Source organism: Myotis daubentonii, chromosome 21 (genome assembly GCF_963259705.1).
Source record: "Myotis daubentonii chromosome 21, mMyoDau2.1, whole genome shotgun sequence".
Lineage (NCBI taxonomy): Eukaryota > Metazoa > Chordata > Mammalia > Chiroptera > Vespertilionidae > Myotis > Myotis daubentonii.
In genome coordinates this window covers 8935295-8954653 of record NC_081860.1, presented here as the reverse complement: position 1 = coordinate 8954653, position 19359 = coordinate 8935295, and the positions used below count along the sequence as shown (strand labels likewise).

The following is a 19359-nucleotide window of genomic DNA, read 5'->3' as shown; positions in this document are numbered from 1 at the left end:
TAAATGGATAATATTTATTTTTTTAAAAATTCCAGGGATGCCCCATATCAGTAAACAATCCCGTTTCTGGTGCCTCCGCTATAGCTATCTTCAGTTACAATCACTGTTCAGTGCAACATACTGGAGGCATTTGAAATGCCTCCAACATTGGAAAACATGAACTTATCGCTAGTACACCATCCTGTTTAAGGCAGAAGTGTTTTCCACAGTGGCTGGTGCAGAGTGTTTGCTGGTTAACCAGGACCACACTTCCCACAGGTACTCCAGTTAACTCAGGATTAGATCCATAAGGCCATGGAACCAGGGAGAGAAAAACGTCCCTTTTCTTCAGCAATGTCAGGGAACCTCTGCCACATGCAACCTCACGACCTTCTTAAAAATATACAATGAAATACAATGAAAGAAATGTTACATACTCATTACTATTCTTTGAAAAAATGAATCCTATTTAAGTTGGTACTTTTTGACTTGTGATTTTTAACCATCTTCCACAACTTACACTTAATTTTACGTAAGTTTTTATAAGATAATCGTTTTCAAAAGAAAAAACAATGTTATTTATATAAAAATTTTCCTTTATAAAAGTGTATAAATATCATTCTGCCACATCGACTTCCTATCCTTCCTAGTACGGCTGTTCCTGTGACATGTGTGAGGTCATGAATATTAAACATGTTTGACTTCTTGGGTACAAGTGTGTAGGTGACAAAAGATGGTGTCACTTCAGCAGGTGGGATGTGTTGGAAATCTTTAAAATTTCAAAGTAGTTGTTAGCAATGTTAGTATTTCATTCTATTTCGTGCCGTGTAAGCTTGTCACCCCAATGTTGACCTTGAGTGTGTTTACCCGCTCACCACCATCACCACCCCCATCTCAACCTTGGGAACTCTCGGCAGCATCCCCCTACAGACAGACAGGTGTAATGGTGTGGTTCAGTGATAAAGAATCTAATCTTAGACTATACCTCAGATCCTTTATCACAGTATTGTGAATGTGTACAAATTCCATTTGTGTTTTAAAACTCTACTGTGTAGCACATTACTAAACTATTTCAAAATATCCTTTTCTGTAAAAGCATTGAAAATTTTTCTTGGGCATTTATTAGGCCTATTCCTAGCAATATTCCAAATGTTAACAAACAGGTATTTCAAAACTCCAAATATAAGGTCAGTTTTCTTAATGTCTGAAATTAGAGGAATAGGGATTCTATAGGAAAACTGACCCATGTCATCTCATGTAACCTTAAAAATAATTCAAACAAAACAAACCAGCTATATAACAAAAATCTTTCAATTATAAAACTGTTGAAAGACCATGAGTCAGTTGATCTATGAAATTACACAAGATAAAGCTGAAATAGCTGTGTTTTTTTAAACAAACCCAGTTTTCTTTTCCCCTAATGTTTTAAGAAAATGGAAAATCTGCCTTTAAATTATGCAGAGATTTAAATAAACATTTATCTATCTCCTCTAAGAAACTAAAATGTTTCTCATCTTAAAATTATAAATATGCATAACACTCAAATTTTTTGTGTGGCCAGATTTTTATGCCGCTGAGATTAGACGGTATGGTACAATTTAGCCAAGATGTATTATAATGCTAAATTAGGTATAAAATATTATTTCTGGTATTTGTCCGTCTTCTATTGAAGTGCCATTATTATTGCCAGGTGAACTAAAAAATGAAAAAACAGTCTTGCTAGCAGATGTTTCATGCACTACTTTCTTCAATCCTTTTGTGCCATAGTGGGAATCTGGACCCTAAATGAGAACAAAAGGTTCATTAGTCATTTCCCTTTAATATACACTCAATTTAAGGTGGTGTTTATATTCGATTGATGATCTACTTACTATGTTACCTTATAGCTCCTGTATAAAATTTTATGCCAAGTCATTTAATGAAAATGGTATTGTTGCTACAAAGCTAATTAATTATTAAAATTACTGAATAGAGAGCTCAGCTATTAGAGAATAGTGATATTGTTTTAAGAAAATAGTTATGGCCCTAGCCTGTTTGGCTCAGTGGATAGAGCATCAGCCTGCAAACCAAAGGGTCCCAAATTTGATTCGGGTCAAGGGCATGCACCTCGGTTGCGGGCTCTTCCCTGGCCCGGGCCCTGGCCGGGGCTCGTGCAGGAAGCAACCAATCCATGTGTTTCTCTCACATCAATGTTTCTCTCTGTCTTTCCCACTCTCTTCCACTCTCTCTAAAAATCAATGGAAAAATATCCTCGGTTGAGGATTTAAAAAAAAAAAAAAGAGAAAAGAGTTATGTCCTGGCCGGGTAGCCCAGTTGGTTATAGTGTCGTACTGAATCACCAAGGTTGCAGGCTCGATCTCCAGTCAAGGCACATACAAGAAGCAACCAATGAACGCATAAGTAAGTGGAGCAACAAATCAATGTCTGTCTGTCTGTCTGTCTGTCTGTCTCTCTCTCTCTCCCCCCCTTCCTCTATCTAAAAAATCAATAAAGTAAAATAAAATATCTTTAAAAGCTGTTTTACTTTATCTCTGCCAAACACTTTTTCTCCTGCTCAAAGAGCTACGCCCGATGAAGAACCATTTGTCAGAGCGGAGCTGTGCTGAGAGGCACTTCCTTGCCCAGACGCTCTCCCTCTTCCTGAGGGGCTCACTGTCACCAGCTGAGACGCAGGAGGAACCCTGGGCCCGGCTTCCCCATCCAGGACACCCCGACGACTTACTTTGAGGGTCGCGCAGGCGGTGTAGCACACGTTGGGCAGGATCTCGATGGGCTCTTTGAACATGACCCTGAATGTGCTCGCGCTGCCATCACAGCTAAATCCAGTATCATTTTGTCCCAGGGTTTGTTTCTTTTCATATTCAATGATCTGTAATTTCCAAAAGAGAATTTCATTTAAGCTAAACCAACTACAACGAAGTCTCAGAGGAAAGAATTGTATAAAGCCCTCAGGAACAGCAGAATAGGCCTCTATAGCTGTGTGTTGGCATTTTTCTATACTCGCCTCTAACCGCCAGAAAGATGGCTTTAGACATGCCGTCAAGAAATGGCTATCACTCATGCAGCCAGGATGGGAGCGTGGCTGCAGGAGAAAGGAGCTTCCATTAAAGATACATGGCTTAGCAACAGGCTTTTTTGAATGTATGTATCTTATTTATTTTTTTAATACATTTTTATTGATTTCAGAGAGGAAGGGAGAGGGAGATAAGAGAAGTCAATGATGAGAGAGAATCACTGATTGGCTGCCGCCTGCACACCCTACTGGGGATCGAGCCCACAACCCAGGCAGATGCCCTTGATGGGAATCAAACCGGGGACTCTTCAGTCCACAGGCCGACGCCAAACCACTAAGCCAAAGCAGCTAGGGTGAATGCATGGATTTGAGGTAGCTGAGGGAAATGAGCCTTTACTCCTTGCTAGCTTAAGTCTCATTCCTAGGAAATTACCATGGCATTTCCTATATCTAAATGTTATTTTACTGAAATTAAAATGACCTTAAATGCAGTATTCACATATATGGATATGAAAAATGTGAAAACTGCCCAGGCTGGGTAGCTAAGTTGGCTGCAGTATCATCCTATACACCTGTGGGTTCAATTCCTGGTCAGGGCACATACCCAGGTTCGATCCCGGTCAGGGCGCGTATGAGAGGCAACCAATTCATGTTTCTCTCTCACATCTATGTTTCTCTCTCCCTTCCTCTCTCTCTAAAAATCAATAAAAACAGATCCTCAGGTGAGGATAAGAAGATAATAAAAATAAAAATGTGAAATTTTTGTCTTTTTTAGTTCCACAACCTGTGCCAGGCTCTGAGGGACACCCTCAAGGGGCTTCCAATCAGTGAAGACGTTACTATAAACAGTGCCTCAGCACAGGACCTGCCGGAGGAGGGCTGTGCAAACGGTGAAGTGGCTGAACAGAGGAAAAGCAGATTTTGTTAGGAAGGGGTGAGGCTCCAGAGATGAGTTTTAAAAATTCAAGTCAGAACTCACTGGGTAACAAGAGGAAGGTCTCCCATGCAAGGGAACAGCATGTGCCAAGGCCAAGGATCACACACCTGCCTTTTGCCCACATCAGATAAAACCAGTAATAGTAAACCAGACCAGACCACCGTGTGCCGTGAGGTCAGGACAGTGGTCACCTCTGCAGGGACAGTGACTGGAAAAGACCACGAGGGGACACGTGGGGGCTGTAATGCCCAGGTCCTTAATCTGGCCGCTAGCTACACAAGTGTGTTCAGTTTACAAGAAGGGAGCCATGTGCATCACTTATACATATGTGCACTTTTCTGTATGTGTATCACAGTTCATTCAGTACAGAATTTACAGCCCAGTGGGTGTGGCTCATGGTTAAGCATCGACCGATGAACCAGGAGGTCAAGGTTTAATTCCTGGTCAGGCCATAAGCCCCACTGTGAGCTCGATCCTCATTGTAGGGCATGCAGGAGGCAGCCACTCAATGATTCTCTCTCATCATTGATGTTTCTATCTCTCTCTCCCTCACCCTTCCTCTCTGAAAAAATAAAAAAAACAAACCAGGCAGGTCTATTGGACAGTGCCTGAGATTAGCCTTTGGGGTAAGAAAGTAAAAAGTCCTATTTTTATTCATTTTACTCAGAGTATATTTTACTAGAGGCCCAGTGCACAAAATGTGTGGACTGGGGCGGGGGGGGGGGGGTCCCTTGGCCCCACCTGTACCGAGGAGCCCTCAGGGGATGTCCAACTGCTGTGGAGGCGGGAGAGGCTCCTGCCACCACTGCTGCGCTCACCAGCCATGAGCCCGGCTCAGGGCTTCTGGCTGAGCGGTGCTCCCCCTGTGGGAGCGCACTGACCACCAGGGGCCAGCTCCTGCGTGGAGTGTCTGCCCCCTGGTGGTCAATGCACGTCATAGCGACCGGTCGTTCTGCTGCTCGGTCAATTTGCATATTAGCCTTTTATTATATAGGATCATTGAACCCTGATGCCCTCCTCAGTTTGTCCACAAGGAGTCTGGTGACTTTGGTAATACATGAGGGACACTGAAGGAAGGGGCTCCACAATCCAAGAGGCTGACTGTGGGGCTCCTTCCCAGGACTGCAAACTATCCAGCCTGCTGAAATGGGTTTGTCGATCCTATTGCATGGAAACTTAGTATTTATAAGAAAATAAAGTTAAATGGAGAGTGATCATGAAAATCTTTTATACCTTTCAGAGATTTGCTATGGTTTTTATGCACTCAAAAAAAAAAAAAGCAGAAAAAAACTTTTTTAACCTGTTTTGAAAATCTTTCAAATAAACAAGTTCAGTGGGTTTTGAACCTATTTGTTAAAAATATTAAAAATGGAACTTTTTAATTGGTTTGTAAGAAAGAGTGACAAATTGAGATAAGTGATATAAATTTATCAAATAAATTTCACTATAAACCATAGCACATAGGATTAAAAAATGAGCAAGAGCCCCGCCAGCATGGCTCAGTGGTTGAGCATTGACCTATGAACAAGGAGGTCACAGTTCAATTCCCGGTCAGGGCACATGCCCGGGTTATGGGCTCGATCCCCAGTAGGGGTTGTGCAGAAGGCAGCCTATCATGATTCTCTCTCATCATTGATGTTTCTATCTCTTTCTCCCTCTCCCTTCCTCTCTGAAATTAATAAAAAAAAAATAGTTTTTTTAAAATGAGCAAGATTTCACTAGTAGGTAATAATGCAGTTCTCCTATTTGGAGCAAGGGCTCTTTGAGGAGTGAGGCATCTTTCAGCTGCCATTGAACCAGGTCTTTGAATTGCATATTTTGAAACCTAATGATGCAGTCTGATCACAAAGTTCACCAAGGTATTTACTATTAAAAAATACTATATAAATAAGATTTTAGAGAGGGTAGTTTTTTCTGCTGATAAACAAAAGCTTGAAACATTAAATTTTTTATTTTTTGTTAATCCTCATCTGAGGATATTTTTCCATTAATTTTTAGAGTAGAAGGGAGGGGGAGAGACACAGAGAGAGAAACATTGATGTGAGAGAGGCCCATCAATTGGCTGCCTCCAACACAAGCCCTGACCAGGGCCAGGGATAGAGCCTGCAACCCAGGTACATGCCCTTGAGTGCAATCGAACCCAGGACCCTTCAGTCTGTGGGCCAATATTCTATCCACTGAGCCAAACAGGCTAGAGCGAAACACTGTTTACTTTTCTCATTTCTATTTTCTGTGTTTTAATTTATGTGTAATATATAAGTACAGTATTGCATATGTACAGTTTATAAATAAAAGTACATGTTGATGTGTTTCAAAAACAACTAAGTGGGGTGTGCAATAAAAAATGTGGGGAACACCAACTGATTGGAAGGAAACGGAGAGGTTCTTACCTTTCTTCCGGACGAAGTAACAGGGTCATATCTGTAAGTGAGGGGGCGGGCCTGAGGAATGGGGCAGGGCAGTCAGACAATCAGAAACCAGAGGGTGTTCAGAAGAGTTAGAAGGAATGAGACCATTTTAAGCCGTAGAGTTCAAAGTGCCGTGAGAAAAGCAGGGGGGGTGTTAAGACGGTCGATGCACAGCAGGAAGGACTGCTGGACAGGCGTCCTGGAGGAAAGAAAGCTCCTTGCACACTGAAGCTGCCATGAAGAACCCCAGGACTCCCATTTTTTGAAACCAGGTTTTTTAGATCAATTGTAAAACAGAACTCTCCAGGCTTAAAACGCCACTCAGAGGCTTTCTGATTCCTTTGATAATTATACCGAAATTTGGATTTTGTCAAAAACAGTATCTTATGGTAAAATTACAGTTTGTTATATTTCAAGATGACATATAGTGAGGGGGAAAAAATACCTGTATGTTCACTTGATAATCCGTGGGACCATGAATAGATCCATATAAACCAAATCCGACTATAGAGATTCTTCTATTAACTGTGAACCTGAGAGAATGAACCAAATATAAAATAACATATGTAACTCAGTACAAATTCATATTCTAAAGCAGGGGTGGGGACATCTGGCCCAAGGGCCACATAAGGCCGGATATCATTGGGTCTGGCCCTGCCAAGGTATTAGGGTGAGTTAATTAAATGTTTGACCAAATACAGCAGGCCAATTTTTAAGTGAATGATTTTACATGGTCTATAAATGATGTTAAAAATATCAAAATGACCTTGGCAGAAAAAAAAGGTTCCCCACCCCTGTTCTAAAGGCTTATAAACTTTTTAAAGTGTTACCCAGAATGTATAATTTTGCTCAGAAAAAAGAAAAACTATCACAAATTAGACATCCTTGGAAATACCATCTGTTTACAAAAATAAAAATAAAAACTCTAGAGCAGCGGTTGCCAACCAGTGGTCCGCGGACCACTGGTGGTCCGTGAGGTCCAAAAGGTTGGCGACCGCTGTTCTAGAGTAAATGTTAACTTAATGAAAACTGAAGTAGAACCTGTTTCCTTTCAGTCAAAGGAATTTATTTAACCTAAACACCCACTCTTGTTGTAACAGTGATTTTTGTCCAAATATGTTTGTACATCTTCATGAACAGATGTATCGGTCACCAGGCCTGAACCACAGCACTCCGAACTACGACAAGCATTAGCACAAAGAATATTATCTGAGGACGTCACATTGACAACCTGGCACTGGGAAATGATGGCCAACAAGGCAGTCTCTACCCCTACACTACGGCCTAATAAAGGACACTGATAATAAACAAATAAAGGAATAAATCATTATGAATGGTGATAAGAGCTGTGAAGGACGCAAAGGGCTGGGGACAGCACCTAATTAACAGGTGAAGCCGAATGAGATTTCACACTACAACGATCAGCAGGTCCAGTTTGGTCCTAACAGTTAAAACCACCAGCTCAGAATACTTCCTGTGCCGGTACTGAGCTTCAGTTCTTCACATGAGTTACTTCCTTTAATCATCATAACAGCTCTACAAACTAAGTAACACGGGATTACTTTTATTATCCGCTGTTTTTATAGCTAAAGAAACGGGGGTTTAGAGAAACCAACTTGCCTGGATCAGAACCTGTGGCGGAGCTGGGACACAGATCCAGGTCTCCACTAAAGCCCATTTCTTACCACTATGTTCAACTCCCAGGACAGATGAGGACTGCCTGGAACAACTCTTAATGTCTTATTTATACACTTTTTTCTTATTATAAAAGAACAATATAGTCTCTTTTTCAAAAAGTAGAAAATGCAGTTAAATAAGCAAGAGGAAAAATTTAAAAGATCCCTGAATCCACCAGAGAGAACCCCCATTTACCCTTTGGCACATTCCCTTTTCACTCTTTTTTTAAATAGGAAAGATTCTTTTCTATGAATATATATGTACTAGAGGCCCGATACACAAAATTCGTGCAAGAGTAGGCCTTCCCTCCCCTGGCTGCCAGCACCAGCTTCCCTCTGGCATCCAGGACCAGCTGGCACCAGGGACTCGGGCTTCCCTCACAGCCCCAGCTTCATCCAGCAGGTCGTCCGGAAGGATGTCCGGTCTAATTAGCATATCATGCTTTTATTATTATAGATTGTTTTTAAAATCATGTCAGAATATACATATTTTTATATCTTCTTTTTCATATAAAGGTAAAAGATGAGTACCAATTCATTCTATTTAAATAACCCCGCTTGTTAGATAATCTAGCAGGGTCTATTATTATTATAATGGAAATAGGATAATCTAGCAGGGTCTATTCAGGCCCGGTGCATGAATTTGTGCATGGGTGGGGTTCAGCCAGCTTGCCCTGATCAACCGATCGGGCCTATCCAGCCAGGGGGAGGGGACGCAGGTGGTTGATGGGCCGGCCCTGCCCCCTGGTAAAACTCCCGAACTCCTGGTCAAGGGGACAATTTGCATCTTAGCCTTTTATTATATAGGATGCCACGATGATCATTTTGTAGTCTTAATTATTTCCTGAGAATAAATTCCTGGAAATAGAAACACTGGGGAAAATGAAAGGCATATTCTTAAGGCACTAGCTAAACATCCAATTGATTACAACACCCTACATACACAAGAAATTAAAATCATTTATACCTCTCTCTCAACAACCATGAGTATTTCCATTTCTTTTTGGTGTCGAGAAATTGATGATTAACACATTATATTCATATCGCTCTATTAATTAGAGTTGCTATATTTGCTCACAAGCTTACTGTCTACTGGATTTTCTCTTTAATGAAATACTCATGTTCTTTTCCCATTTTTCTTTGAAAGACTATGTTACATAGCTACTTGTGTGTTGTCAGTAATATCCATGACAAAAAGATTCCCGTTTGTCACTAATCTTTTGACTTTATGGTGGTTTTGGACATAAAAATTTTGAATTCTTTGTAGCCAAATTATGATTTATGCCAAGATTATAGAGGCCTATCTCTTCTCATAATAAACAGTCCCCTGTTCCAGCACTACATGGCTTTATATTTGTAATGTTAAAATTTTAATTTATACGATTATTGGTAGATGGAATCAGTAAGGATCTAACTTTATTTTCCTGGTGGTTAATCTTTCCCTCAGATGCTCTTTATGTTACACTAGTTTCTAAACTCCGTAGTATCTTCCATACAACACTAACGTACTATAGTTTTATGTTTGACCCATACCACTCTTCTTTAAAATGAACCACTTCCTCTTCCAGATAACCATTAGGATAATTTTGCCAGGCCAGTCTTCCCCAACAAAAGCATGTGACTTCTGATATGCTAGTTAGTTTGGAAAGACACTGTCTGCGTCCAGTCAAAGGTCTCCAGTTCTTTCTAAAGGTGCTATACTGTACATTTCTTATAGGATTTAATCCCATTACTTTGTTATATATTACTATTTTTTTAAAAAATATATTTTATTGATTTTTCACAGAGAGGAAGGGAGAGGGACAGAGAGCTAGAAACATCAATGAGAGAGAAACATCGATCAGCTGCCTCCTGCACATCTCATACTGGGGATGTGCCCGCAACCCAGGTACATGCCCCTGACCGGAATCGAACCTGGGACCCTTCAGTCCGCAGGCCGACGCTCTATCCACTGAGCCAAACCGGTTTCGGCTATATTACTATTTTTAAAAAATATTTTTTTATTGATTTCAGAGAGGAAGGGAGGGGGAGAAAGACAGAAATATCTATGATGAGAGAAAATTATAGATTGGCTGCCTTCTGCACACCCGCTACTGGGGATCGAGCCTGTAACCTGGGCATGTGCCCTGACCAGGAATCGAACCATGATCTCCTGGATCGTAGGTCAACACTCAACCACTGAGCCATATCAGCCAGGCATATGTTACTATTTTAAGTGGAATCTGTTTTTACTTGATATTGTAACTGAAAATGTAAACACTTTAAAATTTTTTATTGTGGCAAAATATATAACAAAATATACCATCTTAACCATTTTACTGGTAAGTGTAGGATTCAGTGGCATTAAGTACATTCACATTGTTGTGAACCAAATCAACCATCCGTAACTGAATTTTGATGACATATAGGAACATCATTGGTTTCTGCATGCGTATTTTATAAGTGGTCACTACTCTTTTATTGGCTCTAATACATTTTTATTGATGCTGAGGCTGTTCAGATGGACCAGTTGTTCTCCAAAGCCACAAGGAGGCTTTGGCTTTTACAAAAGGGCACTGCTGGCGGGGCCAGGGACACCGGACTTACTGCAGTGCTTAGGACAGTCTCCCCAAACAAGTCCCAATCAGCGTTCAAGTGTCCTGTCAGAATTCACGTGGTGAGACACGTGTTTATAGCCACAAGACTTGAACACTGCTGAAAACAGCAAGGTTAGCAAGCATCCTTTCTTGAGGTTTTAATAGTCTATCCCAGGGGTGGGCAAACTTTTTGACTCGAGGGCCACAATGGGTTCTTAAACTGGACCGGAGGGCCGGAACAAAAGCATGGATGGAGTGTTTGTGTGAACTAATATAAATTCAAAGTAAACATCATTACGTAAAAGGGTACGGTCTTTTTTTCCAATAGTTTTATTCATTTCAAACGGGCCGGATCCGGCCCGCGGGCCGTAGTTTGCCCACGGCTGGTCTATCATCTTAAAGCAGTGTTCTTTGAGACCTAGTATTAATGATTCTATGTGGAACAAAGGTGCAATTTTATCAAAAGTCTTTTTGACAACTACTGAAATCAGCAAACTGTTTTTCTTCTTTGATGTGCTATTGTGGTGGGTTATATTAATATATTCCCTAATGTTGAGCCATTCTTTCAATCTACAAATAAACTCTATTTGCTCACACAGTATTATTTTTCCAAGGTACTGTCAGAGTCAATATACTAATATTTTACACAGAATTTCTTCTTCTATGTAAGTGAGATTGATCTACAAATTTTATGTCTTGTCAGATTCCTCTGTGAGGTTTATATTTCTTTCAATAATTAACCAATAAGCATTTTCTTCTTTTAATGCTCAAGGAAACAATTTGTTCCTTGAAGTTTTGATAAAACTCACCTGTAAAAACCACCTTGTGAAGGGACAGTTCTTTGATAACTTTTAATTCCTTCCATGGTAATGGGTCTATTCAGGCTTTCTTCTTCAGTCAATTTTGATAAATTATATTTGCCTATAAAATGATCCATTCCATCAAGACGTTCAATTTATTAGCACAGAGTAAACCCAGAATTAAAATTAAAATCTTCTCAGTATCTGATTATATTCCCATTATTTCTAAATGTACGCTTGTTTTCTTCACTACCTTTGCCAGAGGTTTATTTATTTTATTGGTCTTTTAAGGAACCAGCTAATGGTTTATCAATTCTATTACTTTTAATTCATTAATTTCTATATTTACCTATCTCCTTTCTCTCTTTTCTTTTTTTGCTATTCATTTTCTAGCTACTTGAATTGAATGCTTAAATGATTTCTACTATAATTTATTTAGTAAAAGTAGTTTTTATGACTTTATTTTTGCGACACTGTCTACTTTGTCTTTTATTATGAGTTTCAGATACAGTATTCTCGTTGTGAATGATTGCTAAATAATCCACAAATGCGTTTTTAATTTCCATCTTATTCCAATTATTTACAAGGGTCCTCTCCCCCTGGGAGTCCCATATTTGACAAACTTGTTATGAATTTCTAGTTTTATATAAAAGTGCTATTCAATAAGTGAAAATCCAAAGGCATGTTTTAGGAAAATTGGTACTTATTCAATTTTGACATTTAACCTAAAGAAACACAATAAAACAAAGATAACTTCCTAACAGGATAATACACCTGAATCTTTTAAGATTACTTTCCCTTTCAAAGCTCTTATAAATGTATACTGAGATATTTTCTTTTTCTTTTCTTCTTTTTTGCTACACTGAGATATTTCCCATGCAATGTCTGTGCAAAGAAAAAAACTCACACTAAACAGAGAAAATAAATTGTAGCCCTAAGACTGTAAACACAGTGTCTGACCAATTAATGTCTCGACCTCAGCTCACCCGCAGCAGCAAGCCAAGCAGAACTCGTGTAACAGAAGGCCCGGCCCAACCCCGCCTTACATTACTTGTTTCCTCGTAATTCAGTGAAAAGACCATACGCCTCACTGCCTGTGTGATTCTTATAGGATAAAATAAGATGTTGGTTCATTATCTCCCACAATATGGGGATAAAAGCCGCCCAGCCCACCATGGCGTCCATACAGTGTGACAGATACCTGATTCGATCGCTCGTCCCACTGTAGCCCCAACGGCTCTCTACTTGCTGGAACCTATTGATGCAACATTCCTTTCCGCGGAGGCAGCATCTCGGTCGATCAATGTAGTCTACTCGGGGTTTGGGATTGACAGTAAAGTGAAGAAAAAGATTCACCACTTCACGATCTGACAAAATTCCAGACTGAGCAGGGCCTGTAGAAATACAAATAAAATCCATTTGAGGTTAACCTACATGTTAACCGCATAAACGTACGTGTTAAAATCATTAATCAAAGCTTCGATGAAAGCCTGGATTTTTCTATCCACTCCCCTCCTCCGAGTACCACAGACTTTCGTTTACCAGAAAGAGTCATTCCCTATGGGTAGCCAGAGCCAATGTTACTTCTGTTCCCCACCTAGTACCTGTCTGAGGGTATAATCTGAACAATGGAATATATTTAGAAGTGGAAATAGGATAGTGCTTTCATTTTGGGGTTCAGGAATTAGCAGAGGGCAGGAGCTAAAATGGGAAGAGCTGGGGAAGCTGCATATCATATAGCTTATGGTTTCCCCATACAATGTTTCTGAGAACAGAAAAATTCCAAACAGTTTCAACTTATCCAAGAATAAATAAAGGCTACTCCTCATAAAAGAAGCCAGGAGATCCCTCCCAAGACTGGTTAAAAACAATCTAAATGAGACTACAAAACTAAATTATAAATTTTTAAACTATAAAAAAAAATTGATAAGCTAGAAATTTGGCTTAGGAAGCCATAAATTCAGATTTTAATGAAAAACCCTGATTTTTAAACATTACTAATGTTCCCAAAGAACTAACAATAAGAAGTAAGATGTCATAATTCAAGACTTTAATAAAATTTCCTTTGTTGAAAAAAAGTCTTCAGATCATGAAAAAACATTCTCAGACATGTACCAGATACCTACCTAAAGAAAGTTATCTGATACACAGGCTAGTTAACAGAGAGTGAGTCAAAATAAACAACTTAAGAAATTCTCTCCTAGAAGAACTGGTGATGAACACTAAAAGCAAAACAACCTAGAACGATGTCTAATATAGTAATTGTGTTATTGTAGTATGGAGAGAAAGAGAGTGGGAGAGAGAGAGAGAGAGAGAGAGAGAGAGAGAGAAATCAGGTACCATAAAGTGGTTTGGAAAGGCTGAAAGGAAGAACACACCATCCTAACATTCTTGTTTTAAATAGGGAAGGTCAATAAATATTGTTTTATTATTAAATAGAGGCCCAGTGCATGAAATTCATGCATGGGGGTGGGGGGGTCCCCTCAGCCCAGCCTGCACCCTCTCCAATCCGGGACCCCTTGGGGGATGTCCACTGCTGGTTTAGGCCCAATGCGGCCTGATCCATTCTACAGGCTTCTTAATATTTTTAGTAGTCAAATAGTTCATTTCCCCAAATTATCTCTCTATTTCTAAAAATGTTTTTATGGAGAGTTTCCGGCAGTTCGACATCCCTCTCATAATCCTGGGCCGCTGGCTCTTAATCGCTCACCTGCCTGCCAGCCTGGTCGCCCCTAACTGCCCCCTCCTGCCAGCTTGATCGCCCTTCACTGCCTCTGTGTGCTGGTCGCCGCTAACTGCCCTCCCTGCCGGCCTGGTCACTCCTAACTGCCACCCCCCCCACTGGCCTGGTCACCCCTTACTGCCCCCCCTGCTGGCCTTATCGCCTCCAAATGACCCCCTCTGCTGGCCTGGTTGCTGCCGGGAGCCGGTCCATGCTTGCTGTTTCAAGGGACCTGGCATATATGGCATACTGTTCTTAATATGTTTGCTCACCTTCTTGGCACTATGTGTTTTAACCAAGGTCTCTGAGAAAGGTTGTTTCCCCAGGTAGGGATTTTCCCCTGAAGTTAGAGAGGGAATAAAACCTCTTAACTAAGTGCCAGGCGGGTAATTAATCACTTTAACTACGAACAATCATGCTTAAGCTACATAATCTTTACTCCCTGGAATGGAGATAAGAAACGCCCTAACCTTTGGAATAGAGATTGATAGGATTGGAATCAACTGGTATAAATACAGATGTAACGAGACAGAACTTAGAAGACAGAACCAAGAGGCACAGAACCTAGACCAGAACCTACACAGAACCTAGAGATAGAACATGGCAAAAGATCCTGGATAGAAACTGGCCTCAGAATCTAGAGACAGAACCTAGCGAGAGAACATGGCAAAAGATCCTGGACTGAACCTGACTATAGAAATTGGCAAGAGAACCTGACTAGAACCTGATGACTGAACCTGGCTGGAGAACCTGGACAGAACCTGGCTGGAGAACCTAGTGAGGGAACATGGCTACAGAACCTGGCTGGAGAACCTGGAGAACCTGGCTGGAGAGCCTAGCAAGACAACATGGACACAGAACCTGGCTGGAGATCCTAAGCAGAACCTCTCTGGAGACCCAGACCAGAACTTGGCTGGAGATCCTGGCTGGAGATCCTGGCTAGGCTGCTGATCAACTGAACACTGTCTCCGTGTCCTTCCTTCTTCGGCGACTCCGTCTACGCCTTTGGGAACCCCTGGACCTGCTGGGGTTGGACCCCAGCAGGTTGCCCCCAACTTCCCACTCCCGCCGGCCTAGTCACCTCTCACTGCCCCCCCCCCCCGCCAGCCTAATTGCCCCCAACTGCCCCCCTGCCGACCCGGTCACCCCTAACTGCCCCCACACTGGCCTGGTCGCCTCTTACTGCCCTCCGGCTCCCTCGCCTGGTGGCCCCACACACAGCCTGCTTGTTCAGTCGTTTGGTCGTCCCTCACTAACCCCCCTGCTGGCCTGGTCGTAGGCAGCCATCTTGTGAGGGTGTGAGGATTAATTTGCATATTACCTCTTTATTATATAGGATGGAAAATTAAGAAAATTTAGGCGGGGGGGTAAATGCAAAATGTGTAATTTCCAAATCTCTAGATAGAAAAGAAAGCACACGCAATAGCAAAATAAAGAAAATAAAGGAAACTCTCCATAAAAACATTTTTATAAATACAGAGATAATTTGGGAAAATGAATTATTTGACTACTAAAAATATTAAGAAGCCTGTAGGATGGAACAACCTATGCCAGAGAACTATGGATAAAATACATACAATAGCTACTTCAAGTTAACAGAGAACTGAGGCTGTCAGTGCTTGAGAAGGGAAATATAGTGAGAAGCTCTGTACCTATCACCACTTTCTCCCCATGGGATATTTGCTGATTTGCTTCATGGGGCATAAGTGCCAAGGAGAAACTGGCAACCTAGAAACTATGGCAGGCCTCATTTGACTGAGGAGACAAAAATTGGAATTCAAACCAAATGATTTCATAGAAAGGATCAAATGGAGAGACAAGACCAACATTTTGTGCATAATTTCTGTATTTGCTGATTCCTAAGGTATGCACAAACAAGAGGAATTTGAGACAAAGAAACCAAGCAGAAAGAAGCTGCTAAGAGACTAAAGAGTTACACAGAGCCCAGCCAGCATACTCAGTGGTTGTGTATCAACCACGGTTCGATTCCCGGTCAGGGCACATGCCTGAATTGCAGGCTCGATCCCCAGTGTGGGGGGTATGCAGGAGGCAGCCAATAAATGATTCTCTCTCATCATTAATGTTTCCATCTCCCTCTTCATCTCCCTTCCTCTCTGAAATAAATAAAAAAATATTTTAAAAAAACAGTTACACAGAAATTTCAGGTGTTTTAGAAGCATTATAACCTTGAACAAAGTACTTAACCACTCTCAAGTTCAGTTGTCTAACCCATAAAACACATACTTTTTAAATATATTATAAATATATGTAAAATTTAAGACATATATCCTGTCTAATAATAGACAAACATGGTAATTGGCTACACCTCCCATGGACTAATCAGCGTGATATGCAAATTAACCACCAACAAAGATGGCGGCTAATTTGATACTGCAGGCAGGGCGGGACAGCGCCATCCCACCTGCCCTGCTGCCATCTGGGCCTGCTATCTGCGACCTGGGACGGCGGGCGTCCATGTGCAACCCAACCCGCGGTGGCCCGGCAGTAGAGCAGTGATCGGCCAGCCCGCTCGGCCTCCATCCGGGTGTCCCCTGTGCAACCCAAACCGGGGCAGCGCCCCAACCCCCAGATCGGCCCTGCCGTGTGCACGACCCAGGGAGGCGGGGTAGGCACCAAGGGATCGGGCCTGCCATCTGGCACCCGGGGAGCGGGCCTAAGTCAGCAGGTGGTTATCTCCTGAGGGGTCCCAGACTGTGAGAGGACACAAGTGGGGCTGAAGGACACTCCCCACCCCCCTCCCTCGCCAGTGCACAAATTTTTGTGCACCGGGCCTCTAATCTGCACTAATAAAAGAGAAACATGGTAATTGGCATACGACCGCTACCCTTCCCATAGGCTAATCATGGCGATATGCAAATTAACTGCCAACTAAGATGGCAGTTAACCGCCAACAAAGATGGCGGCTAATTTGCATACTGCAGGCAGGATGGGACAGCACCATCCTGCCTGCCCCTCCGCCATCCAGGCCTGCTATCTGTGACCTGGATGGCAGGCAACCCAACCCAGGGCTGGCGGGGCATGACCGCAGCTGTCCCCTACTGGCCAAGACCCCAACCGGCTCTCCCGCCATCAGACCGGGGGTGGCGGGGCGGCTGCGGCTTCCGCCCGCAGTCACGCCCCCGACCCGCTCCCGCCAGCAGACCCAGACCCGGGCTGGCGGGGCGGCTGCGGCTTCCGCCCGCAGTCACGCCCTCGACCTGCTACCGCCGGCAGACCCAGACCCGGGCTGGCAGGGCGGCTGTGGCGTCCGCCCGCAGTCACGCCCCCGACCTGCTCTCGCATCAGTGTTGTTTTTACATCATGAGTTTGTTGTTATATCATTTTATTACTATTTATTAAAAAAATTATGTATTATTTTCATATACATTGTACTCATTTCCTTTTATCTCTCACTTTTATTATAGAGAAAGGGCAAATAGCAATATTAAAATATTTCCTCTAATTCATTCCCTTTCAATGTGCACGAATTTTGTGCACCAGGCCACTAGTCCTATCTAATAAAAGAGAAACATGGTAATTGGCGTACGACCGCTACCCTTCCCATTGGCTAATCAGGGCAATATGCAAATTAACTGCCAGCCAAGATGGCGGCCAGCAGCCAGGCAGCTTGAAACTAACATGAGGCTTGCTTGCTTCAGTGATGGAGGACTCCAACGTTCCCCGCCTGCCGCTGCAGGCCTCTGAGCTGCAACTCTAAGCAACTATGTAACAAATATAGAAGCTAAACAAAACCCCAGAAACCAGCTTTAGTCCGCCGGGCTTCAGCCAGCAGGATCGCAACATTGTAAGCAAAGGCCAGAAACCTACTTTCAGGAGCTGAGGCCTAAGAGCTGGAGCCAAGCCTCAAAGCTAAAGCTGGCCCAGAATAAAAAAGAAAAAAAGGAGCGGTTGGGAGCTTCAGTCACCCCCAGCCTGAAAACAGCCCTCAGCCCCTCACCCAGACTGGCCAGGCACCCCAGTGGGGACCCCCGCCCTGAAGGGTGTGTGACCAGCTGCAAACAGCCATCATCCATCCCCTCACCCAGGCTGGCCAGGCACCCCAGTGGGGACCCCCACCCTGAAGGATGTGTGAACAGCTGCAAACAGCCATCATCCCCTCACCCAGGCTGGCCAGGCACCCCAGTGGGGACCCCCACCCTGATCCAGGACACCCTTCAGGGCAAACCAGCCGGCACCCACCCATGCACCAGGCCTCTACCCTATATAGTAAAAGGGTAATATGCCTCCCAGCACCGGGATCAGCGGAGCCGAGAGGCCTCCCAGCACCGTGATCAGTGTGACAGGGGGCAGCGCCCAAACCCCCTGATCGCCCTGTGGCTCTGTGTGACAGGGGGTGGGGCCACAACCTCCCTATCCACCCTGCTCTGTTCGTGACACGGGAAGGCGCCCCAACCCCCTGATCAGCCCTGCTCTGTGCCTGATAGGGGGGAGCTCCCCAACCCCCTGATTGCCCTGCGGCTCTGTGTGTGACAGGGTGCGGCGCCCCAACCCCCTGATCGGCCCTGCTCTGTGTGTGACAGGGTGCGGCTCCCCAACCCCCGCCGCCCCCCCCCCCCCACAGGCCCTGCTCTGTGTGTGACGGGGTAGAGCCATAACCTCCCCATTGGCCCTGCCCTGAGTGTGAGAGTGGCGGCGACCCAACCCCTTGATCGGCCCTGCTCTGTGGGTGATAGAGGGCGGCGCCCCAACTCCCTGATTGGCCCTGCTCTGTGCGTGACAGGGGGCAGGGCCCCAATCCCCTGATTGGCCCTGCTCTGTGCGTGACAGGGGGTGGTGCCGCAACCTCCCCACCGACCCTGCCTTGAGTGTGACAGGGGACAGTGCCCCAACCCCCCAATCGGCCCTACCCTGAGCGTGACTAGGGATGGCATCACAACCTCCCGATCGCCCTGCTCTGTGCATGACAGGGGGCGGCGCCCCAACTCCCCAATCGGCCCTGCTCTGAGCCCGACCAGGGGCTGCACCTAGGGATTGGGCCTGCCCTCTGCCACCCGGGAGCAGGCCTAAGCCAGCAGGTCGTTATCTCCCGAGGGGTCCCAGACTGCGAGAGGGCACAGGCCGGGCTGAGGGACCCCCCCTCCCCCCCCAAGTGCACAAATTTTTGTGCACCGGGCCTCTAGTTTATATAATAAAGGCCTAAGTGACTCTTACAGCTAACAAACAGAACGACCGGTCGCTATGATGCGCACTAACCACCAGGGGGCAGACGCTCAATGCAGGAGCTGCC

The 19359-nt window shown here is 43.8% G+C and overlaps 1 protein-coding gene across 2 annotated transcripts in view; it reads right to left on the bottom strand.

Annotated features, from left to right (window-relative positions):
- BTBD1 (BTB domain containing 1) overlaps positions 1 to 19359 on the bottom strand; it is a 36029-nt gene continuing 16670 nt past the window's right edge. Inside the window, exons 5-8 of one of the 2 annotated variants that reach the window (XM_059678022.1) lie at positions 12591 to 12783; positions 6783 to 6870; positions 2702 to 2848; positions 1 to 1760 (exon numbers count right to left, since the gene is read on the bottom strand). In XM_059678022.1, coding sequence (XP_059534005.1) covers positions 1605 to 1760; positions 2702 to 2848; positions 6783 to 6870; positions 12591 to 12783 — 584 coding nt within the window. In that variant the 3' untranslated portion in view covers positions 1 to 1604. The remainder of the gene's footprint in view (positions 1761 to 2701; positions 2849 to 6782; positions 6871 to 12590; positions 12784 to 19359) is intronic. The other variant, XM_059678023.1, reaches the window with a different exon arrangement.